General features: G+C 43.9%; 1 protein-coding gene across 1 annotated transcript in view; it reads right to left on the bottom strand.

The window, feature by feature from the left end:
• Positions 1-1,292: 1,292 nt before the first annotated feature.
• The window catches only part of WDR88 (WD repeat domain 88), a 50,020-nt gene continuing 26,596 nt past the window's right edge, over positions 1,293-24,716 (bottom strand). Inside the window, exons 7-11 of the mRNA XM_069552402.1 lie at positions 17,335-17,522; positions 15,259-15,341; positions 13,270-13,338; positions 4,763-4,855; positions 1,293-1,490 (exon numbers count right to left, since the gene is read on the bottom strand). Of these exons, the coding sequence (XP_069408503.1) occupies positions 1,293-1,490; positions 4,763-4,855; positions 13,270-13,338; positions 15,259-15,341; positions 17,335-17,522 (631 nt within the window). The remainder of the gene's footprint in view (positions 1,491-4,762; positions 4,856-13,269; positions 13,339-15,258; positions 15,342-17,334; positions 17,523-24,716) is intronic.

Raw genomic sequence — 24,716 nt, 5'->3', positions numbered from 1 at the left:
GTCACTTAGTCATGTCTGACTCTTTGCGACCCCATGAATCGCAGTACACCACGCCTCCCTGTGCATCACCAACTCCTGGAGTTCACTCAGACTCACATCCATCGAGTCAGTGATGCCATCCAGCCATCTCATCCTCTGTCATCCCCTTCTCCTCCTGCCCCCAATCCCTCCCAGCATCAGAGTCTTTTCCAATGAGTCAACTCTTCGCATGAGGTGGCCAAAGTAATGGAGTTTCAGCTTTAGCATCATTCCTTCCAAAGAAATCCCAGGGCTGATCTCCTTCAGAATGGACTGGTTGGATCTCCTTGCAGTCCAAGGGACTCTCAAAAGTCTTCTCCAACAGCACAGTTCAAAAGCATCAATTCTTCGGCGCTCAGCCTTCTTCACAGTCCAACTCTCACATCCATACATGACCACAGGAAAAACCATAGCCTTGACTAGATGGACCTTTGTCGGCAAAGTAATGTCTCTGCTTTTGAATATGCTATCTGGGTTGGTCATAACTTTCCTTCCAAGGAGTAAGCGTCTTTTAATTTCATGGCTGCAGTCACCATCTGCAGTGATTTTGGAGCCCCAAAAAATAAAGTCTGTAAGCCATACCAAATGCCATACCTTCTTGTTTACCTGAAACCTTCACTCTTTGTGAAGTAACTGGTTTACGTTGTATTTGATGCTGTGGAAGCAGGAAGGAGGCTGTACACATGCTTGGACATTCTGGAAATTGAAGACACTGGGGTAGAAAACAAGCAGCATTCTGTGATGGAAATGCCCTCACCTACCTGCCTAACCAGACCTTCCTCAGCTCTGGGCAGGTGACCATTTGGGCGCATCAGCCAGGGAGGCAAGCACAGGGCCACAGTACAGTCCCTTCCACAGAGGGGGCTACACAGCTTCCTCTTCATTCCACAGACCCTTCCTCAGGGGTTGCTGGTGCCAGCACCCAATGACTGCTTTACAGGGCAAATCCAGAGACCAGAATATGTTCCCGAAATGAGACAGGATGAACAGCAGGACATAGAAATAGCAGAAATGTTTCTAGAATGCACACGCTGTTTTCCAAAAGCATCTAGATTTATTCTGCATGAAAACTACAGACAAAGGGATCCCTAAGGTGCTGTGGAGCTGAGAAGGCCAAGCAGTGGTGGGAGTCCAGCCAGAGCCTGGCCTGGCCCCTGACTTAGTCTGATGGGCCCACCCACTGGGGAGGGGCCCCAGAGAAAGGTCTCTGCAGAGCCCCCAAGCCTACGTGACAGGTGACCTGGGCTCAAGTCACCCAAAGGATCTTGTGGCCATCAGCCGTCCTCATCTGGGCTGCTCTCCCTTGACAGTGAGGCCTCCCCTTCTGATGACTGTGAGGCCTCCCCTTCTGATGACTGTGAGGCCTCTGTTGACAAGTCCGTTGCATTCATCCGGCAGAGCACACATTTGGTGACTGTTTCAGAAAAGATGTCACTTTCATAGGTGGAGAAAGGACTGTCACATTCTTCACACTGACATGAAATATTTTAAAAGAGTAGAAAGGAGATGCTGATCAGAGGAGGTCGAGGCATACAGTTTAGAATTCTTCCCCTTGATCCAACCACCTGGGGCCGGGCCAAGGCAAGAGCTGCCTCTCCTCTCTGGGGTCTCTAAGCCCACAAGGATGGAAACTGCAGGCCACTGAGAGAGAATGAGCTCAGGCTTTCCCCTCTCTTCCCTCACAAAAGCTACACAGGTCCTGCCAACTCATGTCCCCTGCTGTGGGGTCCCAGCAGTGGATGAGAGGGAGGGGGAAAGTGGAAAGCCACTTGACAATGGCAAGGACTGGGGATGGGTGTCTTAACTATCACCCTCTGCTCTGTGCAGAGCGAAACTGCAGAGCCAAGGGGTATCCTAACTACCTGACATCCCAGGGACACCTTGCTTTTGAGCATCAAGTAGGCAAGACTTCTGAACAAAGCAGGAACATGATAAAGATGCTGAACATCCTCCTCTGTCTCAGCCTGTTTCTGGCTGAAGCACCCAGAGGACAGTGGGTACAGTGGCATGGCTCGCTTGTCACATTTTCCCACCAACATGTGAGCAGCACCATGGGAAGGGCTCTTGGGCCATGAACAGAGGTCTCTCAGAGGATCCCACCATAGCACGGTACCCCGAGACCAGCCTGCAGGTGGCAAGCCTCCACCCTGGCTCTCCAAGCCCCTATGCTTTGTCACCCTGGCCCTGCCTAGGGCCCCAAAGCCTGCAGGGGAGGTGGGGCAAACCCCACCCAGGGTAGGTCCTCTGGGAAACCTGGCCTCCAGGATTTCTCACATTGATTCAGAGCAAGTCAAATGCAGCAAGCTCATCTTTGCTACAGCTTCTAAGTTCAGTTCAGTTCAGTTCAGTTGCTCAGTCGTGTCCGACTCTTTGCCACCCCATGAATCACAGCACACCAGGCCTCCCTGTCCATCATCAACTCCCGGAGTTCACCCAAACTCATGTCCATCGAGTCAGTGATGCCATCCAGCCATCTCACCCTCTGTTGTCCCCTTCTCCTCCTGCCCCCAATCCCTCCCAGCATCAGGGTCTTTTCCAATGAGTCAACTCTTCGCATGAGGTGGCCAAAGTAATGGAGTTTCACCTTCAGCATCAGTCCTTCTAATGCACACCCAGGACTGATCTCCTTTAGGATGGACTGGTTGGATCTCCTTGCAGTCCAAGGGACTCTCAAGAGTCTTCTCCAACACCACAGTTCAAAAGCATCGATCCTTCAGTGCTCAGCTTTCTTCACAGTCTAACTCTCACATCCATACACGACCACTGGAAAAACCATAGCCTTGACTAAATGGACCTTTGTTGGCAAAGTAATATCTCTGCTTTTTAATATGCTATCTAGGTTGGTCATAACTTTTCTTTCAAGGAGTAAGCGTCTTTTAATTTCATGGCTGCAGTCACCATCTGCAGTGATTTTGGAGCCCCCCCAAAATAAAGTCTGACACTGTTTCCCCATCTATTTCCCATGAAGTGATGGGACCAGATACCATGATCTTAGTTTTCTGAATGTTGAGCTTTATGCCAACTTTTTCACTCTCCTCTCACTTTAATCAAGAGGCTTTTTAGTTCTTCTTCACTTTCTGCCATAAGGATGGTGTCATCTGCATATCTGAGGTTATTGATATTTCTCCTGGCAATCTTGATTCCAGCTTGTGCTTCTTCCAGTCCAGCGTTTCTCATGATGTACTCTGCATATAAGTTAAATCAGCAAGGTGACAATATACAGCCTTGACGTACAGCTTCAAGTAGGTTTCTTTCTTTCCTTCCTTTTACAAGAAAGAAATGTATTTGATCCTTTACCTACCTTATTCTATACCATAATTCCCCACGACCCAAACCCAGGACAGCAGGGCTCAGAGGAGGCAGCCCTGGATCCTGCCCTGGTGGCAGGTGGAGACACAAGCACTGCTCTGTGGCCAGTCAGCTTCCAGGGCCTAAGGGCCAACATGGCTGCAAAGACCATGAGGATCAGCTGGCCACAAAGATGCGATTCCATGGGGGACCCACCCATCACCTCCCTGCCCCCAGTGCCATTCCCCAATTGCTATTGTTGTTCCATCACTCAGTCATGTCCAACTCTTTGCAACCACATGGACTGCAGCATGACAGGCCTCCCTGTCCTTCACTATCTCCCCAAGTTTGCTCAAACTCATGTCCATTGAGTCAGTGATGCCATCCAACCATCTCATCCTCTGTCAACCCCTTCTCCTCCTGACTTTAATCTTTCCCAGCATCAGAGTCTTTTCCAATGAGTAGGCTCTTTGCATCAGGTGGCCAAAGTATTGGAGCTTCAGCTTCAGCATCAGTTCTTCCAGTGAATTTTCAGGACTGATTTCCTTTAGGATGGACTGATTTGATCTCCTCGTAATCCAAGGGACTCTCAAGAGTCTTCTCCAAAAGACTCCACAGTTCAAAAGTGTTCATTCTTCAGCACTCAGCCAATTAGCCATCCCCAGAAGTGGTAGCTACCAGCTGGGGGACCTCCTCAACAGAGACAAACCTGGGGGATTCCAGGATTCACAAGGGCCCCAGGGACTCCTCAGCTTCGTGAAGGGGTAGCCGGGTGCCTGCACTGCAAGGCCCCAGCAGGCATTGGCCTCCAGTGCCCAGGGCTCATCCTGGCTACACCTGGTGAAACAGCTGTGCCCACCATAATCATCCACCAGAGAACTGGGACTTGAGTTCCATCCATGGGAAACGGGGCACTGGGGACCTGGCCAGGGTTCTGCTGACGGAGCTTAGGAGGCCCACACAGAGTCCAGCTGTGCGCCAGCCATTCCTCCAGGATGTCCTCCCACTCATTCCACGCTTCAGCACCAGGCTCAGTCCTGCCTCAGGGTCTCCACATGGGCTGTTCCCTCTGCTGGGATGTTCTTCCCCTAAAACAGCTTCACAGCTCAGAGCTCACGCCTCCCCCACTACCTTCAAATCTTTGAACAAATGTCACCTTCTCAATGAGACCTCTCCTGACCCCCATTTAGAATGGCATACCACCAGCCCTCCCATTTCCCGTCCTGTTATTTTCCTCCAAAGTACCTATGACCATGTGAATTACTACATAAGTTTCTTATTTCTTTATTATTGTTTATCTCCCCTTTTAGAAACGTAAGCTCCCTCGGGGCAAAAATTTCAGTCTGTTCATAGTTTTATCCCCAGTTGTCCAAGAAATATTTGTTCAAAAAATAAATCAATTTGTAGAGAGAATTAATGAAAGCCTTCATTTGGCTTTGTTTTACCCAATACCAACCTGTTTCACCTTTAAGCCCCGGGTCTTTTTGTGCTCGATTACCAAGGGAATTTGGTCAATTTCTTCAATATTCCATAGCCTCACAGTCCGATCCTAAAACAAGTTAAATAAGAAACCAGCAGTCACAAAATGGGCTCATTAGGCTGGGACAACCCAGGGAGGTGCATGGCATCCAGGTTACATGCAGAGAACTTCCACCTGCAGAGTGATAGAGTTAGGGTGACCAACTGTCCCAGTTTGTCTAGCACTATCCTAGCCTTAGCACTGGAAGTCTCACATCCCCAAGAGTGGAAACAAACAAGATGTCCCTGAATAAGAGAATAGAGAAATTGTAGTTCATTTATGTGACAGAATATTATTCAGTGAGAAAAAATAGAAGAGAGCTGTCAAGTCACCAAAAGGAGGAGCCTTAAATACGTATTTCTAAATGAAAGAAACCACCTCTGAAAAGGCTACATACTATATGATTCCAACTACATAAGATTATGCAAAAGGAAAAAATATGGAGCCAGTAAACAGGCCCATGGTTGCCAGGGGTTCTGGGGAAGAAGGGGAGGGGTGAACAGTTATAGCACAAGGAGTTTTGAATTTTTAGGACAGTGAAATTGTTCTGTATGATATTGTGATGGTGAGAACATGATGTGATTTTGGCAAAACCCACACCACACAACATCCACTGGATCATCGAAAAAGCAAGAGAGTTCTAGAGAAACATCTATTTCTGCTTTATTGACTATGCCAAAGCCTTTGACTGTGTGGATCACAATACACTGTGGAAAATTCTGAAAGAGATGGGAATACCAGACCACTTGACCTGCCTCTTGAGAAACCTGTATGCAGGTCAGGAAGCAACAGTTAGAACTGGACATAGAATAACAAACTGGTTCCAAATAGGAAAAGGAATACATCAAGGCTGTATATTGTCACCCTGCTTATTTAACTTATATGCAGAGTACATCATGAGAAACGCTGGGCTGGAAGAAGCACAAGCTGGAATCAAGATTGCCAGGAGAAATATCAATAACCTCAGATATGCAGATGACACCACTCTTATGGCAGAAAGTGAAGAGGAATTAAAGAGCCTCTTGATGAAAGTGAAAGTGGAGAGTGAAAAAGTTGGCTTAAAGCTCAACATTCAGAAAACGAAGATCATGGCATCTGGTCCCATCACTTCATGGGAAATAGATGGGGAAACAGTGAAAACAGTGTCAGACTTTATTTTGGGGAGCTCCAAAATCACTGCAGATGGTGACTGCAGCCATGAAATTAAAAGACGCTTACTCCTTGGAAGGAAAGTTATGACCAACCTAGACAGCATATTAAAAAGCAGAGACATTACTTTGTCAACAAAGGTTCGTCTAGCCAAGGCTATGGTTTTTCCAGTGGTCATGTATGGATGTGAGAGTTGGACTGTGAAGAAAGCTGAGCACTGAAGGATTGATGCTTTTGAACTGTGGTGCTGGAGAAGACTCTTGAGAGTCCATTGGACTGCAAGGAGATCCAACCAATCCATTCTAAAGGAGATCAATCCTGGGTGTTCATTGGCGGGACTGATGTTGAAGCTGAAGCTCCAATACTTTGGCCATCTGATGCGAAGAGTTGACTCATTTGAAAAGACCCTGATGCTGGGAAAGATTGAGGGCAGGAGGAGAAGGGGACAACAGAGGATGAGAGGGTTGGATGGCATCACCAACTCAATGGATATGTGTTTGGGTAGACCCCGGGAGTTGTTGATGGACAGGGAGGCCTGGTGTGCTGTGGTTCATGAGGTCGCAAAGAGTCAGACATGACTGAGTGACTGAATTGGACTGGACACAACATAAAGCGTGAAACTTAAACCATGGACGTTAATTCATAATTATGTATCAACATTGGTTCATTAGTGGTGATAAGTATACCACAGTTAATGCAAGGTATTAATAATACTGGCAACTCGAGAGTAGGGCTATAATATAACTGTATGATTTGCTCAATTTTTATATAAACCTAAAACTGCTCTAAAAAATAAAATCGATTTTTAAAAAAGAGTTCTACGCTCCTAAAAACTGGTCACTGAACTAATTTGGGAATACCACTCAGATCTATTGTGTCATCATTTCTTTGATTATGAAACTGAATGTGGTTGGCAAAATAATGTTCTCCCCCAACCCTACCCCTGGAGAAGGCAATGGCACCCTACTCCAGTACTCTTGCCTGCAAAATCTCATGGATGGAGGAGCCTGGTGGGCAGCAGTCCATGAGGTTGTTAAAGAGTCCCACTCGACTGAGCAACTTCACTCTGACTTTTTACTTTCATGCATTAGAGAAGGAAATGGCAACCCACTCCAGTGTTCTTGTCTGGAGAATCCCAGGGATGGGAGACCCTGGTGGGCTGCCGTCTATGGGGTCGCAGAGAGTCGGACACAACTGAAGCCGGACATGACTGAAGCAACTTAGCAGCAGCAGCAACCCTACCCCCACCCCCAAAGAAGTCCACATCTTAATCCCCCAAACCTGGGAATACGATAGATTTCATGACAGTAGGGAATTAAGGCTGCGGAGGGAATTAAGTGTGCTAAGCAGATGATCTTAAAATAGGTAGATTATTCTGGGTTATCCGTATGGCCCAAAGTAACCACAGAGTTTTCTCAAAGTGGAAATTCTAGTCAGAGGAGTAAGTAACAACTGAAGAAAGGCACAGAGAGATACAATGTTGCTGGCTTTGAGGCCGGAAGAAGGGGCCCCAAACCAGGGAATGTGACTGGCTTCTAGAAGCTGGAAATGGCAAAGAAGTGGATTATTGCCTAGTGCCTCCAGCAGGGAATACAATCCTACTGACATGTTAATTTTATCCCAGTAAGAACTTGTCATACTTCTATCTTACAGAACTCTCAGATAATAAATTTCTGTTAGGCAGTGAAGTCCGTGGTGATTTACTATAGCATGCTGAGTCATGTTTCATTTTCTGACTTTGCACTTACAAGTAAATATCCTGTGGGCAAACAAAAGGAGAAAGTTTGGTGACATACACGCTGGCCCTTACAGTGCAGAGCTGTTAGATTTTATCAACAGCCATGCCCGCTACAGCAGGGGTCCCCAAACCCTGGGCCATGGTACCGGTCCATGGCCTGTTGGAACTGGTCTGCATAGCAGGAGGTGCGTGGCAGGCCGGCCAGTGAAGCTTCATCTATGTTTACAGTTGCTCCCCATCACTGGAACTCCATCTTCTCTCAGATCAGTGGTGGCTTCAGATTCACATAGACACAAAAACCCTACAGTGAACTGCACAGGTGAGGGATGTAGGTTGCACACTCCTTATGAGAATCCAATGTCTGATGATCTGGTCTGCATTATGGTGAGTGTATAATTATTTCATTATAGATCACAATGTAATAACAATAGAAATAAAGTACACAATCAATGTAATATGCTTGGATCATCCTGAAACCATCCCCCACTCCAGTCCATGGGAAAACTGTCTTCCATGAAAGCAGTCCCTGGTGCCGAAAAGGTTAGGGACCTCTGGTCTGCAATATATTGAGTGATTTGTCCAGCTGTGACAATGACAACAATGAAAAAGCTCCCCCTAGCTCTTAGACACTTGATTCAAAAGGTGGGGTTTCATATCATCTTCATTTCTATAAAGATTTTAATGAAACTGTAGAAAATATAAAACAGAAACATGTTGACGTCTTACACAAATACAAACCAGATGCTGCTCATCTATCTACATATTCCTCAGACATGTACATATTCCTACAAATTCCCAAAATGTGAATTCTGGGAAATTCCATTTATTAACGTACCAAAATAAATGAAAATATCCTACCAGTCAAAGGGCCTGCACATCCTACAAAGGAATCTTCTTTGCTTACCTGTGGTGTTAGGCCTCTCCCAAGCAAAGTTTTTTTAGTCATTTTTCAACTTTCTCAAAATGTGCAGAAGCACTTACTACTAACAAAAACAGAGGTTTTACAGAAATGGAAGAAGATATCATCCTTAAACATATGCCTACAAGATGGCTATTATCATTGCTAGTCATAGAAAGGATGTTAAAATGTTAGCCTACCATAAAATCACAGATTTTAAGTATGAGACAAGTTAATCCTAAAGGAAATCAATCCTGAATATTCATTGGAAGGACTGATGCTGAAGCTCCAATCCTTTGGCCACCTGATGTGAGGAGCCAACTCATTGGAAAAGACCCTGGTGCTGAGGAAGATTGAGGGCAGGAGGAGAAGGGGTTGACAGGGGATGAGAGGGTTGGATGGCATCACTAACTCAATGGACATGAGTTTGAGCAGGCTCTGGGAGATGGTGAAGGACAGGGAGGCCTGGTGTGCTGCAGTCCATGGGTTGCAACAAGTCAGACACGACTGAGCAACTGAACAACAGCAACACAGTAGCCAAAACAATATGGTGTGTGCTAGTCACTCAGTTGTGTCCAGCTCATTGCAGCCCCATGGACTGTAGCCCGCCAGGTTCCTCTGTCCATGGAATTCTCCAGGCAAGAATACGGGAGTGCATTGCCATTTCCTTCTCCAAAACAATACGGTACTAGCATAAAAATAGAGCCCAGAAACAAACCCTCACTTATACAGTGAATAATTTGATGAGGAAACCAAGACTACTCAATGGGCAAAGAGTAGTCTCTTCAAAAGTAATGCTGGGAATCCCACTCCTAGGCATATACCCTGAGGAAGTCAAAACTGAAAAAGACACATGTATCCCATTGTTCACTGAAGCACTATTTACAATAGCTAGAACATGGAAGCAACCTAGGTGTCCATCAACAGACGAATGCATAAAGAAGCTGTGATCGTGTACACAGTGGAATATTACTAGCCATAAAAAGGAACGCATTTGAATCAGCTCTAATGAGGTGAATGAACCTAGAGCCTATTGTATAGAGTGATGTAAGTCAGAAAGAGAAAGATAAATATCATATACTAATGCATATATACAGAATCTAGAAAGATGGTATCGAAGAATTTATTTGCAGGGCAGCAAATGGAGAAACAGACATAGAGACCAGTCTTATGGTCTTGAGGAGAGGGGAGGAGAGGGTGAGATGTATGGAGAGAGTAACAGGGAAACTTACATTACCATATATAAAATAGATAGTCAATGGGAATTTGCTGTATGTCTCAGGAGACTCAAACAGGGGCTGTGGCCAACCTAGAGGGGTGGGGTGGGAAGGGAGATGGGAGGGAGTTTCAAGAGGGAGGGGACATATGTATACTTATGGCTGATTCATGTTAAGGTTTGACAGAAAACAATCATCCCTGTAAAGCAATGATCCTTTAATTAAAAAATAAACGTTTAAAAAGAAAATGATTTTTTAAATATAAATTTATTTGTTTGCATTGGAGGCTAATTACAATATTGTAGTGGTTTTGCCATACATTGACATGAATCAGCCATGGGTGTACATGTGTTCCCCATCCTGAACCCCCCTGCCACCTCCCTCCCCATTCCATCCCTCAGGGTCATCCCAGTGCACCAGCCCTGAGCACCCTGTCTCATGCATCGAATCTGGACTGGTGATTCGTTTCACATATGATAATATACATGTTTCAATGCCATTCTCCCTAATCATCCCACCCTCGCCCTCTCCCACAAAAAAGGGGTGCTGGGAGAACTAGATAACCACATAGAGAAGAGAAGAATGAAATTGGACCCCTATCTATACAGCTCAAAAAAAATAACTCATATGAATTAAAGATTTAAACATAAGCCCTGAAACCATAAAGAGAAAATATTTATATTCAAAACTGATTAAAAAAAACTCACAGAATTCAATAGCAACAATAGCAATAAAAGAGAAACTGAATAAGCAATTTTCCAAAAAAGACTTACAAATGACCAACAGGTACATGTGTGCTTAGCATCACTAATTATTAAGGAAATGTAAATCAAAACCACAATGAGCTATCACCTTACTGTTAGAATGGCTATATCAAAAAGTTAAGTGTTGGTGAGAATATGGAGACAAGGGAACTGTTATGAACTGCAGGTTGCAATGTAAATTGGTATAGGCACTATGGAAAAAAGTTTGGAGGAGCCTCAAAAAAAAAATTGAGAATGGAACTATCACATGATCCAGGAATCCCTCTTCTGGGTGTATATCCAGAGGAAATGAACACAGAATCTCAAAGAGACATCTGCACCCCCGTGTTCATTGCAGCATCACTCATAATAACCAAGGTATGAAAACAAGCTAAACACTCAACAATGAATGAATGGATAAAGCAGACGTAGTATATATGTGTGTGTGTGTGTGTGTGTGTGTGTATAGGATATTATTAGGCCATCAGAAATGAGGACATTCCACCATTTGTGACAAGGATGAATGTTGAGGGCATTATGCTAAATGAAATAAGTCAGACAGAAAAAGACAAGTATTGTGTGATCTCAATGATATGTGGAATCTTAAAAAAAAAAAAGAAAAGAAAGAAATTTATAAAAACAGAGAGTAGAGTAGCAGTTACCAGAGGCTGGGAGGGAGCAGGAGGGAAATGGAGAGCTATTTGGGTCAAAGGATACAAACTTTCAATTATAAGATTAACAAGTTCTGGGGCTCTAATGTACAGCATGGTGATTACAGATAATAACCCTGTATAATATATTTGAAATATGCTAACAGAGTAGATCTTAAATGTTCTTGTTACAAAAATAGAAATGCTAATTATATGACGTGGTGGAGCTCAGGCTATGGTGGTAAGAGGGTTTCCCTGGTGGTTCCAACAGTGAAGAATCCGCGTGCAAAACAAGGAGACCGGGGTTTGATCCCTGGGTTGGGAAGATCTCCCGGAGAAGGAAATGGCTACCCACTCCATTATTCTTGCCTGGAGATTTCCATGGACGGAGGAGGAACCTGGCAGACTATAGTCCATAGACTTGCAAAGAGTCAGACACAACTGAGCAACTAACAACTGGGCTTCCCCGCTGGCTCAGCGGTGAAGAATCTGCCTGCAAGGAGAACTGGGTTTGATACCTGGCTCGGGAAGATTCCCTGGAGGAAGGTATGGCAACCCGCTCCAGTATTCTTGCCTGGAGAATCCCATGGACAGAGGAGCCTGGTGGGCTACAGCCCATAGGTTCACAAAGAGTGGGACATGATTGAAGCAACTTAGCACAGTACAAATGGTGGCAAGCATTTGCAATATATATGTGCATCAAATCACACCTTGTACCTCTTAATCTGACACGATGTTACATATCAATTATATATCAATAAAGCTGGAAAAGATAAATACATAAAGTATCTGTCTAACCAATCTTACTGTATTTATATTCTCTTTTTAAAAAGTTTTACATTTATATATCTTAAGAATGTACAATAATATAGTCTGTAAATTTTAACTAATCAATAAAGGGACTTCCCTGGTGGTCCAGTGGTTAAGACTTTGCCTTCCAATGCAAGGAGTGTAGGTTTGATCCTGGGTCAGGGAAGCTAAGATCCCATATGCCTTGCAGCCAAAAATACCAAAACATAATACAGAAATAATATTGTAACAAATTCAATACAGATTTTTTTTTAGTGATCCACATAAAAAAACTTAAAAAAATCTTTTAAATAACCAATAAAGTCTTTTTTTAGTCAAAATAAATTGCTATATCAAAAGACAGAAAGAAATATCACAAAGCATATTTTTCTTAACCATATTTGCTTAATTATCCTATTATTGGTTACTACTAATACTGTTATTGACTAGTTCAAGTGTTATTTTGTTTAAATAATTGTATTTATGTGACAGAAAAGTAAATATTTTTAAATAAATACTCTTTTGATACTTTGCTTGTATTTTTACTTTTTCTAGCTTTATTGTGATATAATTGACATAATCATTTTTCATATTTTTATGCTAAAGTAACAACACATTGGCATAAAATTTTTATTATGTATTATATTATTGTTCTTTTTTTTTTTTTAATCAGGTGTTGCAGTCTCCTGCATTGGCTCTCTAACAAGTTGATCGTGGCAGGCAGGGTCTTATCCACATTTTTATACACTTAGAAACCCCCAATCTAGAGAATGAGATGATTCTAATTAAGGTTGGGGGACAAGGTGGGACCCTACTTCTTTGGTGCTCACACATGGAGGACAGCCCTCAGGATGTCCCAGGCTGGTCATTATGTGCCCTTGGCATGGGAATCAAAGGATGCAGAGAGTAGAGAGGGAAGACCCTCCTGGAACCTCAGAGTGATCTGCTTATCCACAAGCTGACCCCTTTCCCTCCAAAGCCCCCAGTTGGGTCCATCATTTGCCAGTTTGAACAGGCTCTTGCTCCAACAAAGTTCAAATAACGATGGTGCAGAGAAATACCTGGCAACTTCTCACCTGAGCAAATGGAAAGACCCAGTTTCCACATTTTCAGGCAGCTCCGTGGATGGGGACAGCCTGGCCAGGTGTGGCTTTTAGACTGAAATGCTCAGGGATCTTACTTGACAGTACATTTCTGCTAACAACAATTCTCACAAATGTAATAGAGATTTTAAGTCACTGAAAGGTTGGCCACTTTTACCTTTGAAGCAGAAAGGATCCATTTCTTGTTGTTGCTAATGGAAACATCCATCACCCAGTCATTATGGCCCTGAAGAAAAGTAGAGTTTTAAGAGGACTAGAGGGGAAAAAAACACCTTTGAAAGAACAACAAGAACTGAAAAACAAAGTCAAGAATTCAACATTGCCTGGTTTTGAAAGCAACTAATTGTGTGTCCCTGGTTTCACCCAAGACATTTAAGGTCTACAAAGTGTAAAGGCTTGTGATTCATGTGTATTTCACAGCACCATATGTGTTTTTTTAAATAGTACTCTGGTGCTTAACACAATGGGAAAAAAATTATATTCCCAGCTGGTCACAGAGCACATTTTGCAGTTTTTTGTCTGCTTTCTTTGTTCTAGGAAATATCACTCAGTAGTCCTATTGCTAAGGGAGCATTTGGCTTCAAGTAACTGCAAATCTACCCACTGTGACTTAAGTACATGGGGTTAATTTCCTCCAGTAAATGGAGTTTAGAGGAGATAAATACTTGCTGGTTCAGACACTTAATGATGTTGGAGCTCCATGTCAGCATCTTTTTCATTCTTTGGTCTTTCCCAAATGGAAAGAGGTGGATGGTGAGGTATGGTAAGAAGAAAAGAAGTAAGAGTTAGGTTAAACTGCTGTGCATTTAACAACAGGGCAGGAATTTGAGGGTAGAATAATAGAGAGAGGAGAGAAGGGAAAGCGGAGAGAAGAATGACCTGGTGGGAGCAAAAGGGACTTTTAACCACAGTGAGGTTGAATGTTTATGTGCTATGATGTAAGCTCCCCTGGCCTCTCCAAACCCACAGAGAAGAGGGAGACACAGAACACCCCTGGGCGTCTCCTGCATTCACACGCAAAGGTGGCCACGCGATCACAAGACCAAGGAGTGTGCAAAAATCTTGGCACGGGGGCAACTGGAGCAGAGGCACCAGTTCTGGAACTGCCTACCCTCTGGATTCTCGCTGTGCTGAATAATCCACCTCCATATCACAAAGCCACTTGGAGTTGAGTCTCCTCTAACTTGCAGCCAAAAGCACCCAGTCGACACCCACCATTCTGGAACTCACAGCTGTCTGTGCACGCCTCATGATGACATTCATTCCTCTGCATAGGGATTCCTGCCATTTGCAGACACAGCCCCTACTCAGAGTTTTTGCCTTTACTGCTCCACTTTCCTGGAATGTCTTTCCCCAAGATCCTCACTCATCCAGTCTTTCCTTGCCCTCCAGTTCTCAGCTCAAATGCCACCTTCTCCGAGAGGCCCTCCTGACCCACCCACTATGGATTAATCCCTGGAGTCTATTACATCACCCTGTTGTGGGTTCTCTGTGTCGCTCATCACTGTTGAGGATGTGTTTGCTGGTTTTCTTGTCTGTCATTCCCCACAGAGGTGTCAGTTCCGTTGGGAATATTTAGGTCTGTCTCACTGTTGTATCCCCAGCACCCAATATGAAATGACTAAAGAATGAAGCTCAGGGACTTCCCTGGTGGTCCAGTGGTTAAGACTCCGCGTTCCCTGTGCTGGGGACCCAGTTTAATCCCTGGTCAGGGAACTAGATCTCACATGTCACAACTAAAGATCCAGCTTACTTACTAGTTCCTTGTGGGTGCTGAGTCGTGTCCGACTCTTTTTTTTTTTTTTTTCGTGTCCGACTCTTTTGCGATCCCAGGGATTGTAGCCCGCCAGGCTCCTCTGTCCATGGAGTTTTCCAGGTAAGAATACTGGAGTGGGTTGCCATTTCCTTCTCCAGGGGATCTTCCCAACTCAAGAATCAAACCCATGTCTTCTGCACTGACAGGAGGGTTCTCTACCACTTGTGCCACCTGGGAAGCCCAAAGATCCAGCATGCTGCAACTGAAAAAAAGATCCCATGTGCTACAACTAAGACCTAGCACAGTCAAACAAAGAAATAAAATAAATATATATATTTTTTTAAAAAAAGAATGACGCTCAGATCTTCTATCTGATACTGGCATTGGTACCTTCAAGGAGAGCTTCCGGTAGCCTTCTTCTACATCCCAAATAGCCACGGTCTTGTCGAACCCTCCAGACACGAGAAAAGAGGCTGGAACACAAATGAAAGCATCTCAGGGGGTAACCTTCCTCAGCCAACTGCTTCCTCCTCTGGTGAGGCCAAGGCAGGCTGAGGATGCATCTGTGAGGTGCCACTGTGGCTGAGGACACTCAACCCTCTTCTTGGTGTGACTCAAGAACCCCCAGTCAGTTAGAGTTGGGCTTCCTTGGTGGCTCAGATGGTAAAGAATCTACCTGCAACGCAGAAGACCCAGGTCCGATTCCTGGGTTGAGAAGGTCCTCTGGAGAAAGGAATGGCAACCCACTCCAGTATTCTTGCCTGGAAAATCCCATGGACAGAGGAGCCTAGTGAGGTACAGTCCATGGGGTCGAAAAGAGTTGGACACGACTGAGCAACTAACACTTTCACTTTTTCTCAATGTTCATGGTAGTTATGCTCTACAAAGTCATCTCAAACACTCAATGAATGACTGGCCATAGGGAAAATGTGGGGTTAAGTTCCAGTGAGCCTCTGGTCATAACATTTTCATCAGCCAATCAATTCTTAACTTTGTTTTCTGTCTGATTCTGTTTACAGATGCCTTATTTAACACATACTGCTTATTTGTTAACATTGAATCCATAGCCCCTGGCATTATAACTCATGCCTGAACAATGCTTACCTAACTTGTGTTTCCCTGTAAAGCACATCACAGGCTTCACACAGTTAGGATCCTGGACAGTACTACAGCACTATGTTTGGGGGCCTCTTTAAACAGCAAAATCATAAGCAAAAAGCACAAAATGGAAAAAAAAAGTGGAACTAAATAGATCACAAAAAAGACATCTTATGATAAGAGAACTGAAAGAAGGCAGAGGGTCACCTCATTCAATCTCAGTTGGGAACACGTGTATATGGCAAATTCGTGGCTGCTCTGCACGTATCCATGGATGGCTGCAAAAGTGCCGTAAGTATTGATTTTAGGGTTACAAATAAACTTTACCCAGTAGGTAACTTCACAAATACAGAATCTGCAAATAGTGACAACTGACTATATACAACTCTGAAACCTAAATAGAAAGCCAAAGACAGAAGCTGGTGGGATACCTCATAGGAGGGTCTGACTTATAGAGATGCTACTTCTGAAGAAGGAAACATGTCACAAGTCAGGCCCTGACTATGTGCGTATTGGTTGGGTAGCATCCCGCCCCCAGCCCCTGTCACACAGAGCAAACCCCACTCCCCACCAGGATTGGGGAGCACAACATTTTGGCTCCTGGATGTCAGGAACAGTCATGGCCCTCACTGAAGCCAGCTGCTCCTGGCTGTTTCCTGTCATTGTTCCTGGTCGCATCTATGCCTCTTTATCAGGAAGGCTCCACAATGTCCCATGGGGAAACACCCCTCACTATTCTCAGTGCCTCTGGTTCAGAAGGCACGACACTGACCTCAAGCTCCAAGGATGGGTAAGATTCCCAGGCCTGGCCAATCAGAGACTTCCATTCCCTGTGAAAGGGGCGGGTTCACAGATGGGTATGTGTCAGCTGAACCAATGGGAGTCTTCCCTGGGACTTATGTGGGTGCCATCAGAAAGAGGGTCTCTCTTCCTCTAGGACTGTCAGTAGCCAAAACCGTTGTTGGCCTGGACCACCAGAGGCCATCTTTGCCTCTCTGAGGAGAAAGGTCAATACAGAAGAGAAACGGAGCTGGGCGGGGGGTGGGGTGGGCACAGTGGAAGAGTTGGCTTCCTGAGAGCATTGTCTGAGTGTCTGGATCCAGCTACTCCTGAAGGGCGATCAGCTCTTGGACTCCTCATTACAGAACTTAATAGATACTCTGTTGCCTTGGCTACATCAAGCTGAGTGTCTGTCACTTGCAAACTTGTGCATCTCTCTCCTGATTCTTGAGGAAAATAAATCCACCCTCGCTGTGGGCATCATTGGAAAGCCTTTCTGTCCTAAGGAGGGTCCATGTGAATGGAACATGAGGAGCTTGGCCCCAGCAGTCCCACGGTGTGGAATCCTTTGATGTGTTAATTACTCACCGTCTCTGGCAAAGTGGCAGGAGCTCACGCAACCTTCATGGCCCTGCATCAGAGTCACACAGGCTCCACGGTTTCGAAACTCCCCAGTATGGACATTCCATATTTTCAAGGTTTTATCCCAGGAGCTTGTACACAGGAAATGGCCACTGAAGGTGAAACAACAGTTTGAGATGGCATTGTTATGTGCCCTGCAATACATATGAGAGGGTTCACACATTAGCATGTCACTCCTGGAGAATCCAGAGACATATTTAAAGTGGAGGTGAGTGGAATGGGCATTGGAGCTGATGCCTTGTGACTTAATGGATATCACTTGTTTGATCACTGCTTACTATGATCCAAATATTAATTAATCTAACTATGTTACACTATTCCAGGAGGTCCCAATAATGGCAATATTGATCTTTTTGACTGGATATTTTTTTGTGGTAGGGGGATGTCCTATGCATTGTAGGATGTTTAGCAACATCCCTGGGCACCCCTTAGCACATGCTGGTAGCCTCCATACCCAATTATCACAACCAAAGAATGTCCCCCAGACACTGCCAAATGTCCACGGGGGCACAAGAGAACCACCACCCTATTCAGAGCTGCTTGAGGCTTCAGAAAAAAAGAGCAGGTGGAAACATTGTCTGTGATAGTTAATGGACTAATAGCCTTTCAGGTTTAAGGTGGGTCTCCTCTGCTCCCCACTTCCCCTCCTTTCTGTCACGGGCAGGGGGGCGTGGCTCCTTCCCCTCATCTTCACCACCCCTCTCTCACTCACTCCCCTTACTTCTCCTCACACCAAATGCTCTCTTTTTCCCTCTCCCTCTCTCCTTATCTTTCTTCAGTGCCACTAAAGTATATTTTAATGTTGGGCATTTAATTAGTAAAGTTTGGGGCTATTTATTCTCAATTTTTAAATGTCTTTTTAAATTTTATTTATTTTTGGCTGTGTTGGGTCTTTGTTGCTTCATGGGCTTTCTCTAGTTGTGGCGAGTGGGGGCTACTCTCTAGTTGTGGTGTGAGGACTTCTCATTGCTGTGGCTTCTCCTGTTGCAGAGAATGGGCTCTAGGTGAGCGGGTTTCAGAAGTTGTGGTCTGTAGGCTCAACAGCTGCGGCTTCTGGGCTCTAGAGTACAAGCTCCATAGCTGTAGCACACAGGCTTAGTTGCCCCACAGCATGCGGAGTCTTCCCGGATCAGAGACCTAATCGATGGCTCCTGCATTGGCAGGCAGATTCTTTGCCACTGAGCCTCCAGGGAAGCCCAGACTATCTTATCTTTTAGGAAAAAAAAAAATCGTCAGAATTCTGCTTTTTGTTTTGTTTCATGATCCTCAAAGTATTTTCCCTATGATTCTCATCTCCTGTAACAAATAGGGTTTTCAATCTAAACTATGAACACAATTGAGCATCTGAGTAGCCTGGATTATAATATCAATTCAAACTGAAGAAGAGGTTGAATAAATTGTTTTCTAGCACCCAAGTCAGAGTTTTAGACTCTGTGTGGGTTCTTTGAAGTATACAAACTGAGTAGGATCAAAGGAGAAGAAAAGTCAGCTTCTCAGTGGTCTCCAGGCTTAAAATGTCCAAGTCCCAGTGCCTGGTGGGTTAAGAACCATCCCAGCATTTACTGGAGGAGGTAAATAGCCAGCCCTCCTCTGAATCCAAAATTTGTCACTGACTCTACTCCAGGATGGGACTCTCATTTCAGATAAGTTCCGTGTATCATAAAAGACCATTTTATTTAGTACAAAAGTTTGGGGAAAGTGTTTGTGTTGCCCTTGCAGTTCTGGACAAGACGGAGTCAATACACTGCTCCCTATTCCTCCTGTTAAGCACAGCTACGAACCTTGGCCACAGGACTGGAAAAGGTCAGTTTTCATTCCAATCCCAAAGAAAGGCAATGCCAAAGAATGCTCAAACTACTGCACAATTGCACTCATCTCACACGCTAGTAAAGTAATGCTCAAAATTCTCCAAGCAAGGCTTCAGCAATACATGTACCGTGAACTTCCAGATTTTCAAGCTGGTTTTAGAAAACGCAGAGGAACCAGAGATCAAATTGCCAACATCTGCTGGATCATGGAAAAAGCAAGAGAGTTCCAGAAAAACATCTATTTCTGCTTTATTGACTATGCCAAAGCCTTTGACTGTGTGGATCACAATACACTGTGGAAAATCTGAAAGAGATGGGAATATGAGACCACCTGACCTGCCTCTTGAGAAATCTGTATGCAGGTCAGGAAGCAACAGTTAGAACTGGACATGGAACAACAGACTGGTTCCAAATAGGAAAAGGAGTACGTCAAGGCTGTATACTGTCACCCTGCTTATTTAAATTATATGCAGAGTACATCATGAGAAATGCTGGGCTGGAAGAAGCACTAGCTGGAATCAAGATTGCCAGGAGAAATATCAGTAACCTCAGATATGCAGATGACACCACCCTTATGGCAGAAAGTGAAGAGGAACTAAAGAGCCTCTTGATGAAAGTGAAAGTGGAGAGTGAAAAAGTTGGCTTAAAGCTCAACATTCAGAAAATGAAGATCATGGCATCTGGTCCCATCACTTCATGGGAAATAGATGGGGAAACAGTGGAAACAGTGTCAGACTTTAGTTTTTTGGGGCTCCAAAATCACTGCAGATGGTGACTGCAGCCATGAAATTAAAAGACGCTTACTCCTTGGAAGGAAAGTTATGACCAACCTAGATAGCATATTGAAAAGCAGAGACATTACTTTGCCAACAAAGGTCCATCTAGTCAAGGCTATGGTTTTTCTAGTGGTCATGTATGGATGTGAGAGTTGGACTGTGAAGAAAGCTGAGTGCTGAAGAATTGATGCTTTTGAACTGTGGTGTTGGAGAAGACTCTTGAGAGTCCCTTGGACTGCAAGGAGATCCAACCAACCCATTCTGAAGGAGGAGATCAGCCCTGGGATTTCTTTGGAAGGAATGATGCTAAAGCTGAAACTCCAGTACTTTGGCCACCTCATGCAAAGAGTTGACTCATTGGAAAAGACCCTGATGCTGGGAGGGATTGGGGGCAGGAGGAAAAGGGGACGACAGAGGATGAAATGGCTGGATGGCATCACTGACTCGATGGACGTGAGTCTGAGTGAACTCCAGGAGTTGGTAATGGACAGGGAGGCCTGGCGTGCTGCGATTCATGGGGTCGCAAAGAGTCGGACACGACTGAGCGACTGAACTGAACTGAACTGAAGAAACTTGGGCATTTATAGAGCAAATATAAAACTGTGAACAGTGGAGAAGAAAAGGCAGACTAGCTAAGAATCTTGGGACCCAAGGATGGCATGCTGTTGAGTACCTACAATTTTCTTTTTGCTTCTTATATCCTGAACTGAGTACTGGGGAAGCTGCAACCTCCAAAACAATGGGGACTGGATAAAAGGCTCCCAAGAAAAGCCTGTTCTTCCTAGCCAAAGAGATAGCCTAGTAACCTTTAGACCTCTAGAAAACCTTTGGACAATACCTGCCTTACTCCAACCAAAAATCTTAGGGAAAACTGCAATCCCATCCCCAGCACTGTCAGCAAAGGCTGAGAGGGTGTCTAGACTGCCACTCTTGCCAGGTTCTAATGAAGTAGCCTGCTAAAACAGAAGATTTAAACAACATTAAGAGTCTCATAATACCCAAAATGTCTGAGATGAAACTGAAATTCACTCATCATACTAAGTAAGAGCCAGGAAAATCTCAACATGAATGAGAGAGTCAACAGATGTCAATACCTAGATAATACAGACATTAGAATTATCTGACAAAGATTTTTAAGCAGCCATCATAAAAATGCTCTAGGGCTTTCCCAGTGGCTCAGGGGTAAAGAATCTGCCTGCAGAACAGGAAGCACGAGAGACAGGTTCAATCCCTGGGTCAGGAAGATCCCTTGGAGAAGGAAATGGCAACCCACCCCAGTATTCTTGCCTGGAGAATCCCCATGGACAGAGGAGCCTACATAGGATCACAAAGAGTCAGACACAACTGAAGTGACCTAGCATGCATGCATAAAAATGCTCTAATGGACAATTATAATTGTGTTTAAAATAACCAAAAAGATTGGAAGCTTTGCAAATAGAAGATATAAAGAATGACCAAATGGAAATTTTAAAACTGAAAAATACAATAACAACAACCAAAAAGTAAAATTCTATAGAAATGACATAGGAAATAATCAGTAAATATGAAGACAGACACTATAAATTAACCAATTCGAAAACAGAATGAAAAAAAGAGAGAGAGAGAGAGCCTTAGGAACCTACGAGAATATAATGAAATATCTAACATTTGGGGCATCAGCATCTCAGAAGAAAAGGAGAAATAAGATAGAGCTGAAGAAATAATCAAAGAAATTATGTCTGGAATTTTACCAAATTTGGCAAAGAACAGATTCAAAAAGCTGAGTGAATCCCAAGTGGGATAAACTCGAAGAAATCTATATTCAGACACAATATAATTCTACTTTTGCAAAGTAGGGACAGAAAAAAAATCTTGAAAGCAGTAAAAGAGAAATGACCCCTTACTTATAGGGAAAGAACAATTTGAATGATAGTGGATTCCCCATCAGAAACCATGGACGCCAGAAAAAAAGCGACATGATAGCATTCAGATGAGGAAAGAAAACAACTGTCAATCCAGATTTCTATATCCATCAAAAATATCCTGCAGGAATGATGGGAGGATCAAGACGTTTTCAGATGAAGGAAAATTTAAGAGAATTTGTTTTCCTCAGAACTACCCTACAAAGTCGCTCAGTTGTGCCCGACTTTTTGCTACCCCATGGACTGTAGCCCACCAGGCTCCTCCATCCATGGGATTCTCCAGGCAAGAGCATTGGAGTGGGTTGCCATTTCCTTCTCCAGGGGATCTTCCCAACCCAGGGATCGAACCCAGGTCTCCCGCATTGTAGGCAGACGCTTTACCATCTGCTGCTGCTGCTAAGTCACTTCAGTCGTGTCGAACTCTGTGCGACTCCAGAGATGGCAGCCTACCAGCCTCTTCTGTCCCTTGGATTCTTGAGGCAAGAACACCAGAGTGGGTTGCCATTTCCTTCTCCAATACATGAGAGTGAAAAGTGAAAGTGAAGTTGCTCAGTCGTGTCCGACTTTGCGATCCCATGGCCTGCAGCCCACCAGGCTCCTCCACCCATGGGATTTTCCAAGCAAGAATACTGGAGTGGGGTGCCATTGCCTTCTCCATTACCATCTGAGCCACCAGGGAAATCCAAACTACCCTATAGGAATGGCTAAAGGGAATTTTTCTAAATAGAAAATGGTGAAAGAGGAAAACTTGGAACATCAGAAGACAGAACATGGTCAGCAAAAACACGGGTAAGTACAATAGATCTTCCTTCTCCTCCTGAATTTTCTAAACTAGGTTTGACAACATTAAAAAATTATAACTAAGTACCTATGTTCCTTGCAAGCTTCAGAATCAGTTAAGAGTATGGATTTTCAAAATTATCTAGCAAGAACAGCTATATGATTTTGCAAGGCCCACTGCAAAATTACAATGCAAGTTCCAAGTTTTTCAAAAAGCTATATACAGTATCATGACATGATCCAGAAATTTGTTTCCTAGGTATATAGCCAAAAGAATTAAAAGCAGGTACTTGAACAGATATTTGTACACCAATATTGACTGCAGCATTATTTTCAATAGCTAAAAGACAGAAGCAACTCAAGGATTCTCTAACAGATAAACAAAATGTGGTATATACATGCAGTGGACTACTGTTCAGTCATTAAAAGGAATGAAACTCTAATAGATGCTTTAACATGTATTAGATAAACCTTAAAAACATTATGCTAAATGAAACAACCAGACACAAAAGGAAAAATAATGTATGATTCTATTCATATGAAATATCTAGAATAAGCAAATTCATAGAGGCAGAAAATAGAGGTTACTTTCTTGCTGTTGTTCAGTCACTAAATTACGTCCAGTTCTTTTTGACCCTATGAACTGCAGCATGCCAGGCTCCTCTGTCCTCCACTATCTCCTGGAGTTTCCTCACATTCATGTCCATGAACCAGTGATGTTATCTAACCATCTCATCCTCTGTTGCCACCTTCTCCTCCTGCCATCAATCTTTCCCAGCATCAGAGTCTTTTCCAATGAGTCAGCTCTTCGCATCAGGTGGCCAGAGTATTGGAGCTTCAGCTTCCACACCAGCCCTTCCAAGGAATACTCAGGGTTGATTTCCTTTAGGACTGGCTGGTTTGATCTCCTTGTAGTCTTGGGGACTCTCAAGAGTCTTCTCCAACATCACGGTTCAAAAGCATCAGTTCTTCAGCACTCAGCCTCCTTTATGATTCAACTCTCACACCTGTACATGACTACTGGAAAAACCATAGCATTGACTATATGGATCTTTGTCAACAAAGTGATATCTCTACTTTTTAATATGCTGTCTAGGTTACTAGGGACTAGGATTGAGGGGAGTGGGGAATTATTGTTCAATGGGTACTGAGTTTCTGTTTGGGTAATAGAAGAGTTTTGGAAATAGTGGTGATGGGCGTACAATATTATAAATGAAATTAATGCCAATAAAATGACTTTGAAAATTTTGTACATATAAGACAATTAAAAATAATAATAATATCCCTCAAACCACTGAATTATGTACATGAAATGGTGAACTGTAGGATGCGTGTGAATTATATCTCAGTAAAACTGTTAAGAGGGAAAGGCAGCCAACAGGCAGGAAGGAAGGAGGAAAAGTGACGGCTTCTCAGGAAACAGTGGTTATGAGACAGCTAAGAGAGAATTTTTCACTCTGTATTCTTTTGTACCTTCAAAATTTTGTACTGTGCTGCATGTTTTACATTTTCAAAAAGCAAATTACATATTTTTGAAATAAAAGCATTTGAGGTCCCTTGTTCAAGAATGAAGAATTTGGGGACTTCCCTGGTGGTCCAGTGGCTAAGACTCCAAGTTTTCAATGCAGGGGGTCTGGGTTCCCTCCCTGGTCAGGGAACTGGATCCCATTTGCCACAAATAAGAGTTCCCATGCCACAACTAAGACCTGGTGCAGTCAAATAAATAGGTAAAAATATTTTTAAAAGTGAAGAACTTCAAGATGTTGACAACAGAGCAGTCAACCAAGTATGAGCCCTCCTGTGTGTGGGACCCTGCATAACTTCAGAATTTCATGCCAGGAAGCCAGCCCTGTCCTGCAGCACTGAGAATCTTTGTCTCTGTATTTTCCTGCTAAAAAATACATTTCCAGAAAATTTACAAATGTGGTTCAATCAAATACACCAGTAGACAGTTTCCTTCTTTCCCTTTCCACCGTCCAGAGTTCCAGCTCACAGCTGCCTCACCCTCTTCACTGCCACCGCCGAGCAGCTCTAACGAGCAGAACAGGCATCCACAGCCCCTG

The sequence above is a fragment of the Ovis canadensis genome, chromosome 14 (genome assembly GCF_042477335.2).
Source record: "Ovis canadensis isolate MfBH-ARS-UI-01 breed Bighorn chromosome 14, ARS-UI_OviCan_v2, whole genome shotgun sequence".
NCBI lineage: Eukaryota > Metazoa > Chordata > Mammalia > Artiodactyla > Bovidae > Ovis > Ovis canadensis.
This window is presented reverse-complemented; position numbering and strand designations above follow the sequence as displayed.